This window comes from Dermacentor albipictus, chromosome 1, assembly GCF_038994185.2.
Source record: "Dermacentor albipictus isolate Rhodes 1998 colony chromosome 1, USDA_Dalb.pri_finalv2, whole genome shotgun sequence".
In the NCBI taxonomy this organism is placed as follows: Eukaryota; Metazoa; Arthropoda; class Arachnida; order Ixodida; family Ixodidae; genus Dermacentor; species Dermacentor albipictus.
The window spans coordinates 487599314-487626700 of record NC_091821.1 but is presented as its reverse complement, the minus strand read 5'-3'; the positions used below and the strand labels follow the sequence as shown (position 1 = coordinate 487626700).

At 43.4% G+C, this 27387-nt stretch overlaps 1 protein-coding gene and 1 long non-coding RNA gene across 3 annotated transcripts in view; one reads left to right on the top strand and one right to left on the bottom strand.

Annotated features, from left to right (window-relative positions):
• Window positions 1-27387, bottom strand: part of LOC135912659 (uncharacterized) — a 170309-nt gene that overhangs the window by 73219 nt on the left and 69703 nt on the right. Inside the window, exons 2-3 of one of the 2 annotated variants that reach the window (XM_070532554.1) lie at window positions 21969-22063; window positions 6303-6455 (exon numbers count right to left, since the gene is read on the bottom strand). The exons of the other annotated variant lie outside the window; for it this stretch is intronic. Coding sequence (XP_070388655.1) covers window positions 6303-6455; window positions 21969-22063 — 248 coding nt within the window. The remainder of the gene's footprint in view (window positions 1-6302; window positions 6456-21968; window positions 22064-27387) is intronic. 2 annotated transcript variants of the gene reach the window in all.
• LOC135912692 (uncharacterized) lies at window positions 1720-13579 on the top strand. Its single transcript, XR_010567754.2, has 4 exons — window positions 1720-2137; window positions 2888-2978; window positions 11410-11595; window positions 13410-13579. It is a non-coding gene; the product is annotated as an uncharacterized lncRNA (long non-coding RNA).

The following is a 27387-nucleotide window of genomic DNA, read 5'->3' as shown; positions in this document are numbered from 1 at the left end:
AAAAGAACGACAACACGGTAGTGCAATCACAAGGGCATTTATTGCACCTTTCATACACTGTAAACAATTTCCGTAATTTTACGGAGGATTTCTGTCATTATACGGAGAACTGCAGATAAAAATACGGAAAGTATGTCATATTTCAAAAATACGGCAAAATCTGCCGTTAATATACGGAAAGTGCTCTCCGTATTCAGCTTTACGGACATTTGAACTGTAATCATATAACGGCTATACACTGTTTTGGACGAAACAGACAGAATTCCGTATTTTTGTTGATCGAACATCCGTATTATTGTGAGAAAATTTAAGCTGTCTGAATGAGCGGTCCTACTCACAAAGTTTCAGCTAACAATATTTTATTGAACACGCAAACTGTACGGATTATGAAGATGCGTACAAAATGTGAGAGCTAGCCTTCTACCAAAAGCCGCAATAACAGATTCTATAAATATGCGACCGGAATAGAAGATGCGTATACGCATCTTCTATTTCGGTCGCAGTTTGCCGCGCATATGGGCCTTGTAACGCTGATCATATGCGCAAATATATGCGCGTTCTCGCAATGTTCTCAAATTAAGCGCTTTGCAGTTAATAATACAGCATATATGTTTAAGTAAATGAAGAGCCGGGGACATACGTGCATACGTAAACAAGCTTGCGGCACTCAGGTGCTGGTGCACTGGGAATGACATTGGTGCTCTATACGCCAAAAATTGTGCGCACTCTAAATCTGTACCGAAACGCAGGGAGGGGTATAATGACCCTAATTGCGTTTACATTTTGCAACAAATGGTCTCGAAGGGGACTGGCGGCCAATAGATCCAAGTACAACGGTCGGAGGAAATTTTCGAATGCGGCAAGCAATTAACCCAAGTGTCAAAGGGCACTGCTGAACTGCAATGTAGTTGGTTGAACTCATTCCCATGATATTTACAAAATATCTCGTCTCTGACAATAGCTGCCTATTCATTGAGACAAATCGATTACGCATAATCTTCACTGTTCATGTGCTAATTCTTGCGATAAGATGTAAGCGCAAACATTTGGCGCTTCATCTTGAAACAAGACCGGTAAGCGCGCTCGTTCTTGTACGGCAGAATAAAGAACGCGAACATGCACCGACATGTGTGTAAACTACTGGAAGGTGACTGAAGATGAAGGACCTATTACCGTGCTAGTACTGTGTACACTGTCAAAAAGAAGATAAAATAATACGGAAAGAAAGAATGCCCAGTGCCGAGATGTAACGATTCAAGCTTTATTTCTTTTTGACCTAGGATGCAACACCATTAGTTCCATGTGCTTTATGCATGGGTAATGTTATGACACAACTCATTATTTACCCGTTCATTACATGCACCAACCAGCCCAAATTATCCCTGTACTAGAGCTTATGGACGCATCGCAGTGCACTGCTTTGCATTTCATTGTAGCACAGGGGTTTGCTATCGCCAGTAGCGAATGCTTTGGTTGACCTCTCTGCCTTTCTCCTTTTTGAATTCTCTCTCCCTTTGTATAAAACGCACTAACTTGTGGGAGAGAAAGCGTTTTTCCTACTTTAGAATTCAATTAATTGTCAAGCAATTGTTTTGCAGTTCCAGTAACTAAAGCAGAAATGCGAAAACGAAACCGAATCTGTTCTGTTTTCCGCGCTCACAGAGTGCGGCACCAGGGGGCAGCGCGCGCTGCGCGGCCGTTAGGAGTTGCTGACGGAGGTGCATATGTGTAGTCAGCCGGCATTTTTCGAGTTGTGTTGTAAATGTTGTTAATTCGCCGTAAATATATCTTGATTTGTGCTCAAGAGTGGAGCAAGACCCCAAGGAAGAGAGATTGACGCATCGGGAGCGAAGAACAGAAACGATGGATGGTTACGCTGCTTGGGTCTCGGCACGTTCGAATTGGCAAAGTTCCGAATTTGTCGCTGTGTTGTGTACGCTTGTGCGCTCGTCATTTGCCGTCATCGCGCGGAGATATTTGCGCTGGATGTCTTTCACTTCGTGTACAAAACTCTGCACGCTGCGGCATCGAAGAAGTTGTCCTGTGTTTGGGTGCACGTATGCGCTTGGACACGGATAGCCTGCTTGCTCTCAACGGGTGTTCAACAGTCTACGCGCGCTCGTAACTTGCTCATGAGGTAAGCCCATTTTAATCTTATTTGGTTTCCATAACGTAGGTGTTAAAATGATGTGTGGTAAGTCGGTGTCGCGAACAGAAATATTGTTTCAAAAGACCACTATGCAACGTCTTAGGGCAAAAATGACGCATGAATGGGGAAAGGGATCACCCTATCTTTTCAGATCGATTCCAGTCGTAGCGCGATTGGCTCGATCGCAATTTCCGTGAGGTACTTCTAACCTTTTGTTCACTCGCGTTAAAAGCGTAGAATAAAACTGCGTTCAGTTGAGCTCTTGTATTGACGCTTGTATTGGCTTGAGAGCATACTGTATCCGATACACGAACTTCTGTTAAAATACGGAAATAAACGTTCGAGGCAATAGCAGTCGCTCACTACCTGTGATCGTTACTTTCTTGCTTGGGTGCACGTTTTAATTGTGACCAGAAAAAAAAGTTCTTTGCTCTGGCTGCCGTGCTGTGTTTCCTCGGTGCAACTTTTTGCGGTGCAGCAAGACGTGTTGCTTCGAATGATGTCTGGGCAGTCAAGGCATTCGTGTCAGTAAGCAAGCAGTAAACGGGGTATCAGTGCGAAAAAATTTGGACATACAAGAGAAGCGAATGGTATTATCATAGACTCTTTTATTTGACGAATAATTCAGTTGTATTACTAAAGCGGAGAGTGGATATGCATGAAAGCCAGATTGTATTGATACTCAGCAAAAACAAGGTAACTTATCATTACTAATCAATCCTTTTCTTTTACTGAAAGGCAAGTTGCTGTTGTGCTGGAGCTGAGAAGAGGTCTGCCGCCTGCAATGGGTCCATCTCTCTCAAGTTATTGCAGTATTGTAGCTCACAAGGTGAGTGGATTTTTTTTTTCTCTTAGCTGTTTGCCACCTGAATCATGACCATTTACTTAGCTGTGTAGGTGATCACTGTTAGTGACATTGGAGTGCTGGTGGACCAGCACTCCTTTATGATTGCAACGCATATGACAGAGTGCAGCTGTGGCAGTATGCAAAGGTGTTAATCTATAAGCCAAATTAGGTTCTTTGAGGTAATATGTTAATATATTGATGACATTGGATTGTGGTCTAGCAGGCAAAAATGCTAAACAAGAAGAAATTTTAATTTGCACTTGGTAAGATGTGCAAGCAATTCAGGCTGTTATGCATGAAATGGGACATTTGTAGATGTCTTCTACAGTGCTGCAGTCCTGAATTGCTTCAGAGTTGAGTGATACCACTATAATTTCTCTGTAGAGCATGCAGCACAGTTTAGCATTGGGGGAGGCTGGCATCAACAGGTGTCTACTTACTGTGAAGTTCAAGTGAGGTGTTACTGTTAGGGTGACTATATATAATTTATGGTTTAATTCTAATTTTGTGTCAGGCAGACATAGTTTACCCACTTGGTTAAACAATAGAGATGTAATATCTATGTATACAAGTATTACCCATTCATTTATGCCATTTAGACAATGGCAGAAATGCGTGGGTAATACTTGTGTACATAGACAATACATCACTATTTAACCAAGCGGTGCCCCTGCATGCTAAATTTTACAGGGCTATTATTAAGTAATGTCAGCTTTTATTGTAACATTAAGGCACCTTTTATATTATTACAGATTACCACCATTGTGCACCATCATAGTGTGATATTTACACTAAATGTATTTGACTTTGCTATAAAACCCTGCACAGCAGTGCATCATGAAATTTTTTTTTATAGTTTCTGGCCTCGGAATGCATTTAACGTTATATTCTTGTTTGCAACAAGACTATAATGCAGGTTTCTCTCCTTATGTTTTGTGGCACTTCGAACTGCGGCGAGCTAAACCACTGGGCAGCAATACTGGAATCGCTACTGCGTGTGGAGCTGTCTTCAAACACACACAAGGAATACATCATTGCTTTTTTAGCACAAAACAACGGACACAAGAAAGACGACAGAACAAGGCGCTACTCTCAACTGACATCACTTTATTGCGTCCCTCCTTTGTAGACAGCAGAATCTAGAATTACATGCGCTGTGAACACCATGTGCAGGAACCACCAGCATCTGATCAAAAAAGCACACTCATGCGACAGAATAAAAACAAAACATATTGAGCACTGTACAAGGTTAAAGAAAGCACACTAATGCACTGTGACCCCAATGACTGTATGAAGAAAACTTCCGATAACTCTCTGGCGGTGGTATCACGGCTCTTTTTCAAAATCGTAGTATCACGAAACATTGCGAACCTAAGCGATCCATACCAACAGGCACAGGTTCCCATTTGGCGCAACATTGTAAAATATGGAAGTGCAAAGCCATGTTTTGTGATACTACGATTCTGAAAAAGTGCTGTGATACCACCGCCCGAGAGTTATCGGAAGCTTTCTTCATACAGTCATTGGGGTCACAGTGCATTTGTGTGCCTTCTTTAACCTTGTGCAGTGCTCAATATGGTTTTTTGGATCCCGTCGCATGAGTACGCTCTTGTGATTGGTTGTTGGTGGTCTCTGCACATGGTGCTCACTGCGCATGTTCTAGATTCTACTATTCATAAAGGAGCGACGCAATAAAGTGATGTCAGTTGAGTGTAGCGCCTTGTGCCGGTCGTCTTTCTTGTGTCCATTGTTTTGCGCTTAACAAAGTATTTATGGATTCACACCAACTAGCCCGCCAATACATTGTGTTGCGGGCACTTCTGAAGTACTGTCTGTCCAATAACCTTGGTGGCATGGAAGCGCCGTCCACTTCTATGCGTTGCTTTCTGTTTCATTGTGGCATCACATCACATTATAATCATAATGTGTATGTACTTTTTCCAAGAGACCCATATTCCTATCGTTTTGTTATATTCCCGCAGGGGCGTCTGCGTCAGCAGGCGTTTGGTGTGTTGCGACACCACGGGCCCGAGCACACGAGGGTTGGACCATCCCGCGTGTAGTCGTGCGCGGCTTAGCCGTGTCCGGGGAAAGGGGGATCCTGGAGGTTGAGCCGATGCTGGGTGATTGGACCTTTAAGGCCCCCCGGCGGAGGCAACACACCTCTTTGGCCTCTGCTTCACGTAGACGGCACCCCCGGACTGACCCACCCGGGGGAAATCGGTAGTCGCCTCTTCCTATCTCTCTCTCCTCAAACCTTCGTCTTTATCTCTGACTTTTTATCTTTCCTGTCTTCTTTTCTCTTCCATTTACTTCCTTTCTCCACGGCGGCAAGGGTTAACCTCGTGTGGCTATCCTACCTTGGGTACACCATATTTGGTTATAGTGACGGCGTACGGCTGGCGTCGTGCAGGCTTGGACACAAGCCCTGCCGCGTCCCCTCGTTGGGCTCCGTGGTGGGCGGTCGGCGCTGTTGCCGAACAAACAAATTTTCTTATGGCAGCGCAAACTTCTGTCTATGATCGGCGTCTCAAAAGATGCCGCACCGAAGCACCGTTCCTGTTCTCCTTTCGGAGCAACGCCCCCTCATTTCCCAAATACTATGTCGTCCACAGTGAAAATAACATACCAGTAAGAAAGCTATCTCCCTTTCTGGTGGCCAAGTGTCTAAAGGACAAAATCGGAGCTACATATAAAGCTTCAAAAATGTCTAGTGGGGACCTACTCCTAGAACTAAGTGAGAAAGATCAAGCGCAAAAGCTATCGGAACTTACCACTATTGGCGACGCCACGGTGACAATTTCACCGCATAGAACACTGAACACAAGCCGGGGTGTGATATCAGAGGAAGACTTCATTGGCCTGAGCGATGAGGAACTCCTTGAGGGTTTCCAGGAGCAAAACGTGACAAAGGTTCAAAGAATAGTAATCCGTAGAAATGACCAAGAGATCCCAACAAAACATGTCATACTTACATTTGGAACAAGCGAAATGCCTACCTCTCTGGATGCAGGCTATGTAAAAGTAAACGTCAGACCATATATCCCGAATCCCAGACGGTGTTTTAAGTGCCAAAGATTTGGACATGCTTCACATGCATGCCGAGGACAAACAACTTGTGCTAAATGTAGCTCTAACGACCACCAATCAGAGAATTGCACCTCTTCGCCACATTGTGTTAACTGCAAGGGAGATCACCCAGCTTATTCGCGGTCCTGCCCTTGCTGGAAAAAAGAAAAAGAAGTCATTGCCCTAACTGTAAAAGAAAAAATTTCGTTCTTTGAAGCCCGAAAACGACTGTCGTACCTTTCGCGACGCAGTTATGCCGATGTGACGAAGGTGGGGGCATCGTCACAGAGGCCTGAGGAGTCCTGCGAGCCCACGCACAGTGGTCCCGTAGTGATGCCTCCCGCCCCCGTGGTGGTAGCAGCCAGTCCTGCTCCATCATCTTCGCAGGCCCTGCAGACACCAGTCCCGCAGGGCCCTAAGATCAAGCGAACACCAAGGCCCGAGACACGTGTCTCGGCGCCAAACTCTCGGTCCTCCAGCGCCTCAGAGAGAGCGATGGATGGATGAAAAACTTTATTATTGGAACAAGCGAAATGCCTACCTCTCTGGATGCAGGCTATGTAAAAGTAAACGTCAGACCATATATAGAGCGATGGAGGTCGACGCAAAAACCCCGGTGTCATCGACACCCAAGGACAAGCGCTCTCTGGAGCGCTTAAAGAGGGACAAACTCCCAATAACAACCCTAAATAAGAAGGCGATAACCTAATGGGTTATCGCTCCATTATATCTATTTTCTTCATATCCATGTCACCTAACATCTTTCTCATCTCCTACTCACTTGTTAATATAATTTTTTACCTTTCACTTTTATAATGGCTTTTATGATCCAATGGAATTGTAGAGGTCTCTTAAATAACTTGGGTGACATCAAAGACATGTTAGTAAACTTCTCTCCTGTGGCCCTGTGCCTACAGGAAACAAACCTAGGCGAAAAACACAAAAACATTTTAAAAGGTTTCACTGTTGTACGGCGAGACCGCACGCAGACGAGCCGGCTGTCAGGTGGTGTAGCCATTGTTCTGCAGGGCGGCATTGCAGCCAGAGAAGTCCCTATTAACAGTCACATAGAAGCTGCTGCTGTCACCATTTTAGCTCCTAAAACCATCACCATTTGTTCCGTATACATTCCGCCGCGTTCAAATTTTACCATAAATGACCTGGAGTTAATTTTAGACCAGCTACCTGAACCATTTTTAATAGGCGGTGATTTTAACGCACATAACATGTTGTGGGGTAGCAAAACAACTGACACCAGGGGTCAAACACTTGAATATTTTATCCTAACAAACGACATATGCCTTTTAAACACCGGTGCGGCAACTTACTACTGCCCAAGCACAGGAACAATGAGTTGCCTAGATCTGGCACTGTGCTCTCCCTCTCTTTTTGGAGATATTCAGTGGAGTGTTATTGATAACCCCTACGGTAGTGACCATATGCCTGCTGTCATTAAAATAACATCTCCTTCTCCCACCATCCCACTGAGGCCACCCCGCTGGAAACTCCATCTGGCAGACTGGCCTCTCTTTACTGAAAAGGCCAGTCTGGACAACATACGAGATGAGCTAAGCATAGATGAAATGAATGATAAGATCACCGCCTGTATACTTGCTGCCGCAGCAGAAACAATCCCACAATCGTCTGGCTTCCTAAGAAAAAACCTAAAACCCTGGTGGACGAAGGAATGTACGCAAACAAAAAAACTACAAAACAAAGCGTGGGGTATCTTTAGGCGATATCCAACACAAGATAATCTACTCTCATTCAAAAAAGCAAAAGCGAAAGCCAGGTACACACGCAGACAAGCCGAAAGACAGTCCTGGAAAAATTGTCTCCTCAATAAATAGCTCGATAACTTCCAAAAGGATGTGGGATCAGGTTCGTAAGTTCAGAGGTGACTACGCTCCTTACACGATACCCATACTTTCACCCCCAGACACGCAAACAAATTTAGTAGAACAAGCAGACATATTAGGGCAGCACTTTCATGATATATCAAGCTCAGTAAACTACTCTGCAGAATTTCTAAAACATAAACAGCTAGCAGAAAAACTAAAGCTTCCGACCACAGGAAGTTCAGAAACCCAGTATAATGCCGCTTTAACACTTCCAGAACTCAATAGAGTGCTTACTACTGGCAAAAAAACAGCACCTGGTCCCGACAGAGTGCACTACGCGATGCTCGCTCATTTATCTCCTAAAGCAGTTGAAACCTTGCTTCGTTTTTTTAATAAAATCTGGGAAACGGGAAAATTGCCAAAAGAGTGGAAGAAAGCCATCATTATCCCTTTCTTGAAAGCTGGAAAAGCTCCTACAACAGCAACCAGCTATAGCCCGATAGCACTCACAAGTTGCCTGGCAAAGTCCTATGAAACCATCATCAACATAAGATTAACATACGTCCTTGAAAAAGAGAACATGCTTGATAACCATCAGTGTGGATACAAGAAAGGTTGCTCCACAACAGATCACATAGTCCGGCTAGATGACGAGATACGTGCTGCCTTTCTACATAAACAACATTGTCTCCCTGTTTTCTTTGACTTAGAAAAGGCGTATGACACAACATGGAGGTTTGGTATATTAAAGGACTTGGCAGATTTAGGAATCCGAGGTAGAATGCTTAAATGTCTAGCCGATTTCATGTCAGACCGAACTTTCCAGGTACGTTTAGGAACGGCGCTGTCACGTGTATTCACCCAGGAAAATGGTGTGCCACAAGGATGCGTATTAAGCACAACATTGTTTGTGGTGAAAATGAACTCGGTGAATAAGGTAATCCCATCCTCTATAATGCATTCATTATATGTGGATGATCTACAAATTGCGTGTCGTGCATCCAACCTAAATTCCTGCGAGCGGCAAATTCAAATTACATTAAACAAACTAACACAGTGGGCGTGTGAAAATGGCTTTCGTTTCTCAAGTGAAAAAACCATTAGTGTTGTATTTACACAAAAAAGAGGCCTACAACCAGAACCCACCGTTAAGCTACAACAAGCCACATTACCAGTAAAACAAGAACACAAGTTTCTGGGTGTTCTGTTTGATAAAAAGTTAAACTTCCTGGCACACATAAAGAGCCTTAAAATTAAAGCAAACAATGCACTTAACGTCCTCAAAGTCCTGTCCCGGAAGCGCTGGGGCTCTGACCGTGAATGCCTGCTACGCATCTACCGTACTTTGGTGCGCAGCATATTAGATTATGGCAGCATTGTATACGGTTCAGCTAGACAGTCCTACGTCCGTCGACTTGGTCCAGTTCACAACCTTGGACTGCGACTGGCAAGTGGCGCTTACAGAACATCGCCTGTCCAGAGTTTGTATGTTGACTGTAATGAACCTCCTCTACAGCAGCGTAGAGTACTACTAACTCTCTCTTACGTACTCAGAATCCAGTCCTCACCACAACATATATGTTTCAACATTGTCGCACAGTTTAACTCACGTTTACACTATACAAACAAACCAAACACGATTAAGCCACTTGTCCTACGATATGAGGAATATATTCGGGATTATAACATTCCTCGCGAAGTCCTTCAGGTAGCGAAAAAACCACAGCGTTTGCCTCCGTGGCACGTTTTCGCACAGGTATGTGATTGGACATTGACACATTTAAAGAAAAACGACACCCCACACGAACACATTATACAAGAATTCCGCTTTCTACAGGACAAATATGAAAATTACACAGAATTTTACACTGATGGCTCTAAAACAAAAGAACACGTGGGTGTGGGGGCTGTAACAGAACATTGGGAAGTAAGTATTCGTTTGCCACAGCACGCCTCTGTCTACACAGCTGAAGTCTATGCATTATGGACTGTGGTGAAAAAGATCATCGCTGAAAAATACGAAAACACAATCATATACACTGACTCGTTAAGCACGCTGAAGGCTCTTCACCTGAAATCCGAATGTGAACCCCTCATAGGGGATATCTTAAACATGATAACAATAAACAAATACGGCAGGTCAATTAGGTTTTGCTGGGTACCAAGTCATGTTGGTATACCGGGCAACGAAGCGGCGGATAGATGCGCTTCAATGGCAGCGCACAAAGACATAATAAGCACAGCACTTCCATATAAAGATAGTATCCGTGCCATTAGGAAGGCCTTAACGTCAAAGTGGCAACACGAATGGGACCATTGTACAGAAAACAAGCTGCATCTTATTAAACCTGTAATAAGCGAGTGGAAATCATGCAGTCACCAACAACGGTTCTACGAGGTGATCTTGTCTCGACTGCGAATTGGACACACACATTTGACGCACAATTTCCTCCTCTGAAAAGAAAACCCGCCAACATGCGGAAAATGCCTTGAACCTCTCACAGTCATACACATCCTAATAAAATGTCCACACATCGACATACTGAGACGGAGGTTTTTCCACAGCCTATATAATTTGCGCACTCCATTACACCCTGCCCTATTACTAGCAGACGACCCCGTAGTGCCATTTGCTAACTTGTTCGACTTTTTAGAAAAAAGTGGTTATTTACACCAACTATAACATAATACAGGTTTACCTATTCTAACGTTGCATTTCATTTTGTCTTGTGTCTGGCGCAGCATGGCCTTAGTTGCCTTTGTGCCATTAAACCCAAACTAACCAACCAACTTTTGTTATATTTGCTGTCGCATTATTTATGTGCAAATGACCAGTGCTCCAAGCTCCATTTTATAGTAAACTACTGGTACCTAAACAGTTCTGTATATCAGAAAACCAAAGCTGAACTGCCGCACAGTACCAAGCGGCAGCCTTAGTGCAGTGTCAAGTAGTCAGATTTTATTGGTCATGCAGAGGTGCACAGGATAGCTCTTTATTACTTGCTGAATAAATAAGCTGTATGAGAACTGAGTATTTATGTAGCTTCAACCACATGCTATTGGCCATTTGGACATTTGAAGAGGGCTCCTGCCCTCATCAAATGTGGAAGATTATCACGGCATTTCCTATTCTCTTTTTCCTTATTACAGTGGGATTACTGCATGGAACATCGTACAGTTTGATGACCCAGAATAAGCAGAAATACACCATAAATGATTGACAATTAACTTTTACTTGACACAGGGCTAGAGCATACAGTAAGCATACTGTATGCTCATACAGTGTCACATCAATTTAAATTTTAGGGTAGCTTTACAGTATACGCTTCTATTGTTGCATTCTGTCAGAGGAATGGTAATGTTTCGCATGTATAGCAACTAGACTGTCTATATACAGTAGTAAAAATGTGTTAACTATTTTTTAATCATTTGATAGAATGTGTAGAACAATAAAGCCATACAATCAACGCATAGTGATGTGACTTTCTCTGCACATGTTGCAGGTTCAAAAAAAGTATGGTGGAAGCTGTTGCCAAGGTTCCGGCCAGAAAAGACAGCCAGTATGAAAGGGTCCACGCCACTGATCTCTACTACAGGGGATGAACAGCACATCGAGCGCCCTCGACTAAAGCCGGCCTTCTCCCGGAAGTTGGTGCTTCACAACTTTGCGGCACCACTTTGTTGCACGGGTGTGTGGCATTTCTTCCCCTAACATGCCTGCCTGATGTGCCATAAACTACACAAGCAGTGTTTCGAGGTGTCCAGAATTTTTCCATTGTAGTGTCTACAGTGTCGCTGACATAAGTGGCGTGCAATGGAAACACTGGTAAATCAGAAAAAACTTGATGTAAGAGAACACTATCGTATACGGGTTCAGATTGTCATAAAAGCGCTTGCCAGACATGTAGAGACCTCCTAGAATGTGAAAAACCACGAAGAAAAGTTTTTCAGCAGCAATATTATCTGATCGCACGCACTAGTTAGTCCACCATATGCCCTGCTTCCAGGACAAGCGACTGCATGACATCGCATTTCCACTGGCTACACCTGCATCCGGTGCGGTGTGCTGCATCCAGCGAAACATGTTAGAAATCAGTGGTGCACAGTGTTTTCTGTCCCCTTTCTCGACGCCTACTGAACACATGTTAAACTGTTTCCAAAGCAGAAAAAGAGAGGGAAAGGGCTCTGAACACATTGCATTTTAAAGTGGCTGGTACTGGGTAACGCAAGTACTGTGGCATAATAGATTTGCCCCAGGCAACCTGGGCGCCCAAAAAGGCTGCTGTTTACTTGCAAATGGCCAACGTATTGCGAGCATATTGAAGTTCTTTTTTTATTCTCATCGCTTATTTAGCTAGTGGAGACAGCTTTCACAACTGAAGAAGCCTTGGAAGCATGAAAAATTTCACAAAACCAGCTTCAATATATCGTGTCTGCATCACAATTTCATGGCTGCATGAGTGAACCCTCTGGTTAACATGTAAGAGAGTTCATGATGTTTGCCATGCATTATCCACTTTATCTACAGGTCAACCCTATCTTGAGATTTAAGCTGATGTTGCATTTAGAGAAATTATGGCCGAGAGCCAGTTTTTGAGAATACAGATTGAGCTTGACAGATTAAACGCCAGAACAAGTCGTTGAGGATTTCAGATCAAGAATCTTCAAAGGCCAGTTCATTTAATGGTGTTAATATTCTGCTCGAAGTTGTTGATTGTTACGTTCATATGGTGCCCAAGCATTGCGGTAACAACTTCACTTGGAGTACATTGCAAGGGTGTATTCAATGTAAGCTGCTGGCTTTTTTTCTGTGTTTTCAAAAACTGGTTTCTTGTTCAATTTAAATTTTCAAATTTCGCATTGTTTATTAGGTGTTGTGTCCTGTTTCCTTTTCCTGCAGCTTCTTAGTTAAACATCAGAATAGTGAACACAACTTGACCTTTTGCTTGATTGTCTAGATTGCATGCCCTCGATGCAAAACAATTTCACTTCAAAACTGCTTGTACCATACTGAAAGAATAACTTGAAGCAGCCATAGCCACCAATAACACGCAAGAGATGATTATGAAAATTTTAATATTGTTTTTTGATCTACAGGGTGGCTTAACTATCATGCACGAAGATTTAGAAATATGTAAATGCGATGTAACTAGACAAAATGAAGGTAATGTTTGCCATCGCTTGAAGATACTCTGATTATTTTGTGCATTCTGCCTAATTACATAATTCTTAATTAATTATTAAATATCTCAAATAATTAAATGAAATGTGTCAATCAAAAGTTGTAGAGCAATATGAAAGCCTCCTGATACACTTTTTTGTTACTGTTACTCATTGTGTGCTACATAAAAGTGTTTTTCCAAGGAATAAGCCTGCGAATACACATAAAGTGTCTTGAGTGGCCAGTCATGTGTCAGTTTTGTGGTGCAAAGCCACGAATACAACTTAAATGGGTTCTTTTAAGAAAAAGACTTAGCTCAGCACATTATCTTTCTTTGTGCAGCCTGTGGAGACAAGGTTTCTTAGACATGGCCATGGCCCTCAAGGAAGATGCCGAGGCCACAGGCAGTTCCTCCAGTGACCGTGAAAAGGTCCCCTGGGGCACAAGTCTGATTTGGCACCCCCACCTTTCTCCTGCAGCTTTTCTGTCTACTTAGCTAACCAGGTGGGTCAATGATGGCAAAGGGAAAAAAGAATCAACAGCATCAAACACAGAACTTGCTCAAGCTCAATGCATTTTTGGTGTGAAGTTTTTCCCTTATCATTTATCAAAACACGGGTAATGGTCTTCGTACGGACACCTCTTTCCCACAGAGAATTAGCAGTAAAAAAAGCAGCTTATGAAGGCTTGAATATTAGCTAGGATGATGTGGCATAGATAGGATAACGATTATGAATGTTCCTAATGATGGTAGTGGTATTAGAGTGAATAATCAGAGTTTATATATACATTAAAAGACATTTCGTTCCAATGCCAGAATTTTAAATCATCCCAAATAATTCTTGTGTTTGATAGTCTATGCACATTGAGTGACAGTGTTTCTTGATGCTTGCTTCTTGCTGACATCATTCTTATGCTGCATAATTCACCTGTTATAAGTTCCCTATTTCTCCCGTTCAAGCAACTTTACATTCATCATAAGAAACCTCGTAGATGAGTTCCAAAAACTTGCTGATGAGATTAGGGGGCGGCGTCTACTCCAGGCTTAGATATGCATTCAAGAGCCTCATATCTTGCAAATATTAGAAATATTCCTGCTAAGCAAGTTCTTGGTGTCATACAAGGTTATTTGCAAATACGAATTTGCCTAAACTTAGAAAACAGTCAATCTAAAACATGTCAAGCGATATCGCTGACGATACACACACATTCCAACTGAACTAAATACAAATAAATATAGCACTAAATGCAGAATCATTGGCATGATGCCATTCTTTCAGTGGAATAAAATCTGTCCTGCGTTGTAAATCTGGAATCCTTTATAATCCAGACTACTAAATACTTATGAGGGTTGTGACGTAAAATATGCATGTATTTATTCCTCGTTTTTTTACTTTAAGACCCGATAATGCTTAAACAGCAGTGAAAGAACTGAGATCACAGTACCTAATACTTTATATTACTCCAGAAATCCGTTTCTCTGCCGATCGCAGCATTCGACACCAACAAGAAGGCACATAACACTTAGGTTGGTGCTATTCACTTTGATTGTTTGGGAACGAAACCCATAATGTATATGTTATCGCCCTACGTGTCATTACGTTTGAACAACAAAAAGTTAGGGGGTTTGCATTTTGCAAAACTGCATGGAGGTTTTTACTGTGTGCAATTAAAATTAGGAACCTTCCCAGCTCATACTAAATGCATTCTCCAAAGCTTTAGGTTATACAGGTGCACTACTTTACACAGAACACACTCTTTTCCCTCGTCATGGCCCATACTCTCAGGCAGAGTTACACCCTTTGAAGTGCCCCTTCTTCCGCACAACGATAATTGTCATCTGCCTTTATGCATTTCCTTTCTTTAACGCTGCGAGCCCTGTGCTTTCCAGTAACGAACGGCATGCGCGTTATCAGCATGATAGCATTCCCGACAGCAAAGTAGCGGGCGTGGCGTTTTCAAGAAAGGAAACGCATCAAGGCAGATAACGATTATTGTTGTGTGGCAGAAGGGACACTCCAAAGTGTGTAACTTTGCCTAAGAGTGCAGATGGTGATTCAGATTCTTCAAAGGTGTTTCATTGTATGGGATGGCACATCGCGCTTCACTTATTTGCAGAATATTGCATTCCAATTGTGTCATATGAGATAAATCCATTAGAGAGCTTTAGCTTGCCCTAAATTTATTACAGCTGTGTACTGGTAAACTGGCCGCAGCTTGCAGTGCTTGTGGAAAAACAATTGTAACTGCCATATTATATGTAACTGCTAGTGCACAGGCATCGGCAACAGCAGTGGTTAGGGTACACTTGTTTCTTCTATTCTAGGGTATGCATCCTCTACCAGAAAGTAGTTTTTTTCGTCTTCCTCTTCTACCATATTGGAATGTGAAATGGGGTACAATTTCTAGGGTATACTCTTGCACAAACTTCATGAGCATTTATTCTTGTCTGTGCCACAGATCATTGTTGCTACCACTGTAAAAGCAGGGTGCCTGTTTACAGCACCCGTAGGGAACAATCTGTGAATCTTTAACGAATAGTAAGGATAATTAATAATCGAATAATTTTTAGTAATTTTCAACAAATTTAGCACTCTTTGCTTTCCACTACGGTGTTTTTCAACCTCTAATGTTGGCACAAGGTTTGACTGCAGGATGTCATTTTGTGTGAAAGAGTGCACTTGTGCGCATAACACCTCATCGTAAAAATTCTGCTGCACAGAATGTCATTAGCTTTCGTATGCATTGGTCACTATCTCACAAACCGGTTGCTCCTTTGTTAGTTGGAATGTAGCATTTATGTAAAGCACATTTGATGTTCTAACAAAAAGCATTGTGCCCTCTTATCCCCTAATTCTCCTCACTTGATGCCTAGTCTTGTAATAGCATGGTTGACACCATGAGAGTCAGTGTGGTGAATAATTGTGTCTGGTGGGGTAGGGGGTGTACGTTAACTTATGCAACTTTTCCAGACGACTTGAATCAGTATTGTGGAATGCTGTTTTTTTTTTCAATCACTGTTACCAAGTTTCACTTTTGTTGTGGCAACAAGTATAATGTAGTTCGCTAGCATTCCTGCCAACACATATAATGTACAGGCATCTGTGTTGAAAAAAAGACCAGCTAATGGTTTGCCAAGAGCTAAGGTCCATTTAGACCATTAAATTTTGAACTTACACCGGTGGAAATAACTGGTGAATGAAAGCACACCCAGAACTGGCCATAATATTTTCTTCTATATAACACTGCTGAAACTTTGAACTGCATTTGAACTGGCTTGTTTAAAAAAATGACCCATTTCCTTGTTCAAGTAAGACAAAGGTTCCACAGGAAGACAGAAACTTGAAGCTGTCAACAGCAGCATGAATATAAACAGCGCTCGACGTTTTGCAATCTTGCACCTGGTTATATTATCCATCCCATTTTTTTTCCACAGGCTGTTCTTTACTGTTTTATGGTCATACCCAGTTTAATTTTAATGTCCCTATTTTTAATATTTGGTTAATATATCTTTTCTTCATCGGCTTTCAACCAAATATATATTCATAATGCGCCTTCATTTACCACTTGCAGTGATCTTAACCAGATGCATCTTGATACAAAATTTATTTTCTTAATTCTTCGTTTTCCTTTTCCAAAAGTGCAAACTGTTTGTCTTGATACCTATTTTGTCTTCTGGGAAGATTAGGTCTACTGGATTAATGACTGCTTACGTGGGTACATCGTTTTCTGTTTTGGTCACCCCTACTCTTGGCAAGTACTGACAGCATCGCTCATACCCGCTCCATCACAATCACCACTGCTAAGCACACCCTTCCTTCCTTTATTTTAACACTTTGGCTTCTCTTGACCTATTATATGCACCAGTTACTTCTCCCCCAATGAGGCTAGGGGCCAGTGAGATATGCAAAATCCAAAACAACAGAGCCAAGGAAAACATTTGCTACCCTAATGACAAGCACCTATGTCGAAATGTTGGCTACAGCAACATCCCTTGTTCCAACAATGTTGATCTACTTACATGTTTTTCTAAAACCGAAGTTACTGCTTTGTCGTGTTCTGTGATTATACTTTTTTGCCGCTTTCTTTAGGATGGATCTTCACGAATACTATTTGTTTCTCCTAACAGCAGCAAGTTTATCCTTGCAAGTGTTTGGAGTCAAGAACAACTTTCACCAGGAAGAAGTGCGAGACGAGTGATTGAAGAAAATAAAGTTGCTTCTGTGATCTAAGAACTTGAGGACTGAAATGTTGCACGTTTTTGTATATATGCTATGCAGTGCATTCATATCACAAAGTGCAAAGTGTTTTATCTCTGCAGCCATGTCAGTGTGTTGGCAAGACAATTTTCTCAATGGTGACCTGCTGCTTTTACTATGAGCTGCGTTCATGACATTTGCATTAAAGGAGATGTACTATCGTGGACAAAAGTACCCTGGAAGTGCGAGTGATGACCAAATTGCATTTCTGCTCAAGACCGCTGAAAACAGTGGGTCACGAATGCACATTCTGAACGCAGATGGTGGCACGGCTGATCCCAGCAAATTGCACTCCAATAAAATTCGCTCGACTCTCGCACGTCCTGGGCAATTTTGTCCCCGATGGCACATTCTTCGAATGATGGATATGCTCTGCAAGATGAAATACGGGAAGCACCTGTACTTTAACGGATATAGTACAGGTTTAGCATACGGAGTCTTTCGTTTTCTGAATACGGCAAGCACCTGTATTTTAACGGTTATAGTACAGATTCAGCATACAGTGTGTTCCGTTATCTGAATACGAGAAGCACCGTACTTTAACGGTCATAGCACAGATTCAGAATACACAGTCTTCCGTTTTCTAGATACAGAAGCACTCGTATCTTGTATTACGGTCTCTCTTTTATAGTTGTCCGTTCTACGGAAATGACCGTTCTTAATTTACGTTCTGTTTCTGAATACGAGAAGCACCGTACTTTAACGGTCATAGTACAGATTCAGAATACAGAGTCTTCCGTTTTCTAGATACAGAAGCACTCGTATCTTGTATTACGGTCTCTCTTTTACAGTTGTCCGTTCTACGGAAATGACCGTTCTTAATTTACGGAAGAGTGTTCGGTCACAAATTACCAGCAAATTTTCTGTAAAGTAAGGAAATTTTTTTTTACAGTGTAGATGAATGCCTGCTAACCGAGTTGCTATCCGCAAAACATGCCGATGGGTGCGCGACAAATCTAGGAAGTGCGAATCACCACGACCGGACAGCGAGCGAATATTTTCGCCCCATGCTGGATCCCAACGCCTGATCGTTCGCGTGTACGGTCACGCGAATGGTGGCGCGTTCGAAGGCGGCCACGCAAGGCGGTCTCGCAGAAGCATGGGTCGGCGCGCACGCGGGACGTCCACGCTGTTCCCCGACCCGCCGGGAAAGAGACAGCCTGTTCTCTCCTGCACCCCCAAGTAACCCTGCCGTGAGGCGGCGTTAGCAGCGTAACACTCACGCCATCTCTCGCACTGCGCGCCAACCACATCCACCGCCATGGGCATCACGCAGGCCACGCGGCGAAGCCAGATTACAGGAGACGCGCTATGCGGGAAAAACATCAGGGGACGCGCGAGAGTCGCACATCCCCACATCCCCCCTCCCTTAAATCACTACATATTCCGGCGAAACATGTCACTCGGCCTCACATCAACGCGTGCTTCGCGACAAGGTAGTGCATGCAAGAATGGCCACGCCGAAGAAATGTCCACACGCTGTCCATAGCATGCGAGCCGACATTGTCCCCGGGTAAACCGCTGGCGTCCGCCGGTCATAGCAGCAGCTTTGCGACTCGACGGCACGATACCAGGCCAGGACTCCGGAGGCGACGACGCAGTAGTCGGTACGAGCAAGCGTCGCTCGCGCCGACGCGCCCTGATGGCAAGAGCCGCCGTAGCTGTCGGTGACCGCCGGCTCTTTTGTCCGCCGCCGAGGGTGGTGAGCTGGATACAGGAGGCCGCCGAAGTCGCCGCGCCGAACCGGCCACAGCATCACCATCGCCCGGGGTGGCTCGGTCGTAGTCCGGAGCAGCAGCGCAGACGATGTGCAGGTGGCAGCAAGCCAGGGGTGACTCCAATCACGCTGCGTACACTCAACACACTCGGCAAACACTAAAGTAGTGCAAGGGAGAGGAATTCTGCATGCGCATCGCCCTCGTGGTACGGTGTTCAACTCGGCTAGCAAAAGATCGGGCAGCTACTCAGATGCTAAGTTCCCTTGAACGACGCTCGCTTCCTGGAGTCGAACGAGTAATTTCAATTCGTGCGAGGCTAAATAGAATGAGGGAAGCAAATTGCAACACCTCAACGCCACGGTGCACCAGGTTGTGTCCCTCCACGTGCAACAGGCAGCTTCGTAAAGCCCTAGGCCTAGAGCGTCGGCATCCAAAAACAACACCCAAAGTGAGCGCAAAACAGGCAGCCGCGAGGAGGCGTCAGCTCTGTGAGGTGGTTCTACTCCGCTCGGTGCACACAGCATCCGAGTTGACGGCGCCCACCGTCCCAGACGGTGTCGGAGCGCCCGGTGCCAGGCCGCAATACTAGTCAGCCCGTAGTGGCACCAGTGGCCCGCGACCACCCGGCTCCCAGAGCCGCGAGTTCATCAGAGTGAAAGAGATAGGAGAAGCTATTTAAATGAGAAATTCGGACCACCCACGAGGCTTCTGTACTCACTCGCTTCAGGCTTGCCAATATGCTCCACGGGCGCTATGCCTCGCTCTCCCAGGATGCAGACCACGTGGCTCTCGTACCGACGAATGTCATAAAAAAACACTTGCGAAAAGGCTTAGCACGTTGACATGTTCAAACACACTACGGCCACCGTCGCCTCGCTCAAGAAAGCACGTCGCCAACGCTAGCGATCAAAATCCGCGCTAGCCCTACGCTTCGGTTCAAACAAAGGTCTCGAACGAAGCAAAACTTAAATCTGTCGTCCGATGCCTGAAGAGGTCCACGTTGGGCAGCCAGATGTGGGGTTCTCCTCCGTGCTCTTGGGACAAAGGAGCGACAACACAGCAGTGCAAACAATCACAAGGGCATTTATTGCACCTTTCATAGATCAATGCCTGCTAGCCGAGCTAATGACAATCTACAAATCCGACTATAAGTACTCTGTAGCAAATCATAGGCCCACGTTTCTGTTGTCCACCGCCAGCAAGCTTATTGAACACTTTATTTTTAAACACGTTAGCTCATTTTTGGAGAGCGAGAACTTTTTCACGAGCAGCCAGCATGGTTTTCGGCGTGGCCTATGGACGGTCACGCAACTGACTCATATCACTAATGAATTCTTCGTGACGCTGTACAAAGGTGGACAAATATACGTAATTTTTCTCGATTTCCAGAAAGCGTTCGACCGCGTGTCTCATTTGAAATTATTGGCGAAACTTAGCAGCCTCTGAAACAAAAGCCTCTGAAACTTTCTAACCACCATCAATACGTACAAATATATAAATCGGAGTCTCATACAGCATCAGTGCTTTCTGGGGTTCCTCAAGGTTCGGTCCTTGGCCTCTTCTCATTTATCTCAATGACCTGGCCGTAGACTCTCCTATGCACAGTCGTTTTGTTTTGAAGATGACTGCATTGTCTACCACACCATCGAAACAATTGAGGATTAGGTCACACTAAACAACTACCTAATGGCTATCTAACTAACTAGTGTTACTAACTTAAAGAAGTTACTAACTGGAGCCATGTATTAGAGATGACTTTTAAAACCTCAAAATGCGCTCAAATGACAATAACACTTAAAAAAAACCACTTTTCTACGCATACACTGTCAACAATAACCAAATCACCATTGTTAACCAGTTCATGTACTTGGGTATAATTATTGATTGCACATAAAGTTAGGATTGTGATATTAAAAACATTGTCTTTACAGCATCAAAACGACTGTGGTTGCTTAGGGATCGCTTGAAACACCGTAGAGTAAAACAAAATTAGTTGCATACATGTCCCTCGTACGCCTGCTACTTGAGCACGCAGATGTGTGGAATCCACTCACCAAAACAAAAGCTAACCGCATAGAACGTATTAAAAAAAGCGCTTCGCTTTGTTTACAACGCCTGTGGTACACAGGTGTCCATATCTAATCTTTATAGGCGGTCCGCTCTTTGCACATTGGAATCACGGCGAAAGTTGCACCACCTAAAAATGCTGTTGAACATAATTAACAGTCAAGCAAACTGAGCATGTGTTGGTGGGCCAGTTGAGTAAGCATGATTACAAATACTGCGCCGTTTTTGTAATCAATCAAGCAAAACTATAGATTTCCAGTCATACATGCAAGTAAACACGTCCTTACATATGCCGTAAGAAACACAACAAGGCTATTTCAGTACCTCAGTGTAGAACAAATGCGTTCAAAACTTTCTTTTTCCCGAGGACCATTGTTGAATAGTACGGGCTGCCGAAAGAGGCGTTGAACCTGTCAACGTCGCAATCTTTTTAAGAGCCCTTGTTCCTTTCTTGTGATTGTTGCGCGTTCTATGTTACTCTTTAGAAAGTGCCAACAGGGTAATAAGTGTTGCTTTCATAACGTATTACTCGTGTTGGTGTTTGCGCATTTCATTGATCTCTCTTCATGACAACACGACAGTGATTTTTACCAGAAATAACTTATAATGCAAGGTACCCACTCCTGCCTTGGTGGTCGAAAGGTTGCTGGCAGTATTGAATAAATAAAATAAATAAATAAATGTATATTCATCGATGGTTTCAAGCAGAATAATTAAATGAAAGCAAATAATAATTTGTAATATTAGTAAGTTACCTTGTTTTTAGCGAAATCAAATATCTACATGTTGCCGGCCTGGGTGGCCCCTTTAAATTAGACATACCTAATTCAGCATTTAAACGATGCGCAACACCTTACCGAATTGCACAAAGATGAACCAGTACCATGACAGGCGTGCTCCCTGACTCAGCCATGACAGCAAACAAGGATGAACAACTTGAGACCGTTTCATGCTGCAAGTATCACACAGGCGTGTTCTATTTTAATCGTACTTCCCTATATACAAGATAAGCTCGCACAGAATCTGTGAACTATTGTAAGCTGTACTCAAGCTATTTGAGTGAGTGGGACATGGAGTGCGCGTTGTATAGTAACAACTTAGCTGCCTAAGGCGCAGCCACATTTTAACAAACGTGGTTGACTATGATGTGCCTGGAGTGGTAGAACTCGCCTACTGCCGAGTGGGCATGGGAGCAGCGACTTCGGCACCACTCCTCATCGTCAAACTTTCGACATGCAGGTCATTCAAGCGCTCTTCGTGCCATGGTTATCGGCTGTGGTCAGTGGTGCCTCAAGATTTTTCACCCCGCTGTCAATGACGGCCCTTTCGATTGGCCGGCTGGACGAAATGTCAGCTGCGCCGACCTGCTGCGTGGTTCACTATGATGGGCCTGGAGCGGTACAACTCGCCTACTGCCCAACAGTGCGATGGACATCTCTAAACTACCGAGGACGATTTAAGCAGCCGGCACGCCAGCGTTCCCTTCAATGGGCATGGGAGCAGCGCCTTCGACACCGCTCCTAATCGTCAAACTTTCGCCACGCAGGTGTGTACCCATTTTTCCCTGTATGCAAAAAAAAGCGACAATCGTAGTTTGTTGCTGTTCCCATGCCCACACGTCTTGCGCGAAACCTTGCCGGAGTGGTTTTCTATGGCCTTACTGTTATTGTGCTGCGGGGATATTGAATCTAACCCTGGGCCCACCACTAGAGCAGATGCACTTCTTGATATGGAAACTTTACCAGAAAGCCTGGCTGAACAAATGAGTACCTTTTTTCGGTTGCTAAAATACGTTCACACACGCTCATTACAGAGTACGAAATTCCAAGCCGAGCTAGCAGCCGACACAAAAAGCATTAAATACGGACAAAAAAAAAACAACATTGAAGCCCAAGTATACGATATCCAAACCAGACTTGACGCCCTAGGAAAAAACATCCTGCAGAATATACGACGTTGGTGCACAAACTACACAGATGCAGTCAACTGCTGACTTGTTGGCTGTACAGAACATCCTCTTGCAGTCACGTCTTGATGAACTGGAAGATCGGTCATGATAAAATAATCTAATATTTTATGGTTTGCCTGATGCCAAGGAAACATGGCAAGAAACGGAAACAAAATTAATTAAAGTACTAAGAGAAATCGTAGATTCATTTCCAGCTGGTACAATTGAACGTCCACATCGTCTGGGCACTCTGTCACCAAACAAATGCCGTCCCGCCATTGGGAAATTCGTGAACGTTAAAAGAAAGGAGCAGCTACTTTCCGCACGCAAGCTGTTGAAATAAAAAAAAACATTTAATAGTGTCTGAAGATTTCTCTCCCCCCACCCGTGTCACCCGAAGAAAACTAACCGAATTCACCAAAAACCATCACGGTTTCCCACCCTTCCTACTCAGCTACAACAAGCTCATTATTAATAAGAAACGCGACACTTACAACGCAATCACGGATAGCAGTGAAGAAATTAAAATCAATGAAGGCACTGAGCCGCATGAGCACGTCACTGACACTGCAAATGCTTTGTCCTATGAAGGCGAGAGGGGCAGTGGACGGCCATTCACACAGCTTATTCACACAACATACTTATTTATTTTATTTTTTATTTTATTTACAAAATACTGCAGACCGGATCGGTCCAAGCAGGAGAGGGTACATACATTTGTTAGTAAGCACTATGCCTTAGGATCAGCAACAATGGGGAAGTTATGATTTACACAAAAAATATAATAACGAAACTAAACAGGGTTACAAAGGAAATACAATTTGTGAGAGTGCGTGCCCCAAACACAGGTACATAGACAAAAAAACACACTACGCACAGTTAATAAGTAATCATCATTTCTAGCCATACACATAGATACTTATATACAGGCTCTCAAGAAGTTGGAGAAAGGAGAGGTGAGTCAAGAGGCAGGGAATTCCAGTCGGATATTGTTTTAGGGAAAAATGACTGTTTAAAGAAATTCGTGCGGGCAAATATTGGCTTGATGTTATGGCTATGTTTGTGTCGTGAGGGTCTGGTTGTGTCCCTTTCGAAGTAATCCTGTGGCTGAATGCCTAGTTTTTGAAAATACAAAGAGTGAAAAATGCGCAGCCGGGCAGCCTTTCTTCTTTCAGCCAATGGCTCAAGGGCTGCCTGATGTAACATGGCGGACGGAGAGTCCCTTCGCTTATAGCGGTTATATATAAACCTTACTGCTAATCTCTGGATTTTTTCTAGTTTATCTATGTTGATTGTGGTGTGTGGGTCCCATACTATGCTGGCGTATTCAGGAGTAGGTCTAACAATTGATTTGTAAGCTTGAAGCCTAAGTACGCTTGCAGAATTGCCTAATTTATATTTTAAGAAACCTAGCTTTTTCCTTGCAGCGGAGCAGATGTTGGAGATATGGGATGACCATTTAAGATCAGATGTTAAAGTCACGCCCAGGTATCTGTATTCTTCCACTTGACTAATTATGTTGTCCCCAATGCCATACGTAAATTTCATTTTGTTGATCTTATTCGTAGCACATAAATAAACGGTTTTATCATAATTATTTGTGATATCCCACTTGTTACACCAGTCTGCAAGGAGCTGTAAGTTCAAATTTAGGACAAGTTGATCGGATACAGAATGAATGCTTTTGAAGATAATGCAGTCATCGGCGAATAACCTGGCCGACGTGCTTAGTTCCAGAATACCTAACAGGTCGTTAATATATATATAATAAATAAAACAGGACCCAAGACTGAGCCCTGAGGAACACCAGAGTGAACATCTAAAAAGCGGGAGCAGTTGCCATCAATTTCCACATATTGTTTTCTATTTTGTAAATATGACATAACCCAAGCGATGATACAGGAAGGGATACCCATTTCTTTCATTTTGGTTATTAATTTGGAGTGAGGAACCCTATCAAACGCCTTGGAGAAATCCATAAAAATTATATCTACCTGACCACCACTGTCGAGAGTTTTTGTTAGATTATGTACGGTATCAATTAGTTGTGTAGTAGTGGAAAAACGTTGCCGGAAGCCATGTTGCCTGTTGCTAATTATTTTATTCGTGTCTAAAAAGCTGTTAAGGTATTTGAGTATAATATGCTCTATTAGTTTGCAAGGAATAGAGGTGAGAGATATAGGGCGGTAATTACTGATTTCCGATGGATTTACTTTCTTTAATACGGGTACAACACGAGCAACACGCCAGTCATGGGTTACGGCGCCTGTCTCTACAGATTTTTGAAAGATTACGACAAGAAATCTGGCCAGAATTTCTGCATACCTTTTTAAGAATGCTGCGGGAATGTTATCAGGACCGGCTGATTTTTTTGGATCCAATCGCAATAGAAGTTCGGTAACACCTTCCAAAGAGATGGTAATGGTGCTTGCGCCATCACTAACTGACGTGTTATCAATCCTTGCATCAGGTCTGGAAAATACGCTTTGGAAATGGAGGTTGAACCTGTCTGCCATTTCCTTTTTGTCCGTGACAACTTCCCCTTCGACCGTTACTTGGTCTAACTTTTTATTGTCCTTATTCGAGAGGTACTGCCAGAATTTTCGAGGATTTTCCGTTGCAAAACGACCAAGTGTCTCCGAAAAATACCTGTCTCTTGCTTTTTGCAGTCTGAGCTTGAGGGAGGCGTTTAATTCTGTAATTAGTGAGGCATTTTTATTCTTTTTCTTCCTGCAACGCTTGATCTTCCGTTTTAATTGTATTAGTTCTCGGGTTAACCAAGGGTTTGTTCTCCCTAGTTTCTTTACTTTCTCCGGTACAAAGTTTCTTATGCATTAATCGCAGAGGTATGTAAACCTCGCCCACAACGCATTTACGTTGTCCTCACAAAGCGATAAGAGGGCATCTTGCAGAAAATGCATAATGCGTGGGTTGTCTGCCGCGTCAAAATGCTTCACAGTTTGTAATTTTGGCGTGGACGTTCCCAGTTGGCGAGGGAGCATGCAGTTAAAGTAGACCAGTTTGTGATCAGAAATGCCCTCGTAAACTTCAGTAATGCAATTTTTTATGCCTGCGGAACATAAAATGAGGTCTAGAATTGAGGAAGCTGAACTAGTTACGCGTGTAGGAGAGTGTACAGTCTGGACTAGATTATACGCTAACAATATATCAAGTAATACTTCTGAACTATGCGCATCGGGGGGACTAAACTTCATGGTGCCCCAATCAATGTGGGGAAGATTAAAGTCACCTGCAATTATAATATTCTGATGTAAGTACTTTTCTAGGTAATCATATAATTCCAGTAGATATACTGGTCCCGCCCCAGGAGGCCTATAGATACCAACAATAGTTATTTGGTTACCTGAGAACATCAGCCTACAGGAAACGCTTTCATGAAAGGTGGAAACATCGGGCAAAAGGACAGAAGACAATCCAGCCTTAACGAGAATGGCAATTCCGCCGCCCCTCGTGGTGCGGTCCTTTCTGTAGCATGTGTATGAAGGCGGTACGGCGCAGCTATCAGGAATGTCGGCATGAAGCCAAGTTTCAGATATAATCGCCACGTGTGGATCATAGGAGAGTAATAACTGTTCGAGCCGGTCTTGCTTGTTGCACAAACTTTGCGCATTCAAATATATTAGTCGAAGTGATTTTTCCACAACGCGTGCGGTGGTATCTATTCGTCAATCTTGGGACGTGTGGGCTGCTTTGCGCAGCAATACCCTGCAGTTGTTCTGCTCGTCCCACGCATAAATGTTACCATTTACATGCAGTTTGTTGTAGACGAGCTTTATTTTATCACCGGGGCGTTTTTCGCTCTTATAGGATTGCCAAAGCAGTTTCCTTATTTTTGCAGTTGCCTGCGAGTAGTCTTCAGATATTGACACTCCGGAATCTTTCAGTTTGTGGCCATTTGTAAGTACGGCTATTTTTTCGTTGTAATTGTAGAGCCGAAGAATAACAGGCCTTGGTTGATTATAGCGTTTTTTGCCAATTCTGTGTATACGTTCCAGAGAATCAATATTCACTCCTAGCTTGTCCCTGCAAATGTCTTGAAGAAGCTTTCTTTCAAGATCGGACCGGGTTTCACGAGCATCTTCCTTTATTCCGAAGACTACTAAGTTATTCCTACGGCTGCGGTCCTCAAAATCTATCAGTTGTTTTCCCTGTGCAGCCACAACATTCTGTAAGTGCTGTACTGTTTCCTCGAGCTTAAGTATCTTTTCTTCGTTTGCCTTGGATATCGCGAGAACTTCGTCTAGTTTGGACAGCTTTTCGTTAATTTCAGTAAGAGTAGCGTCGCGCTTTGAATCGGCAAGTTTCAG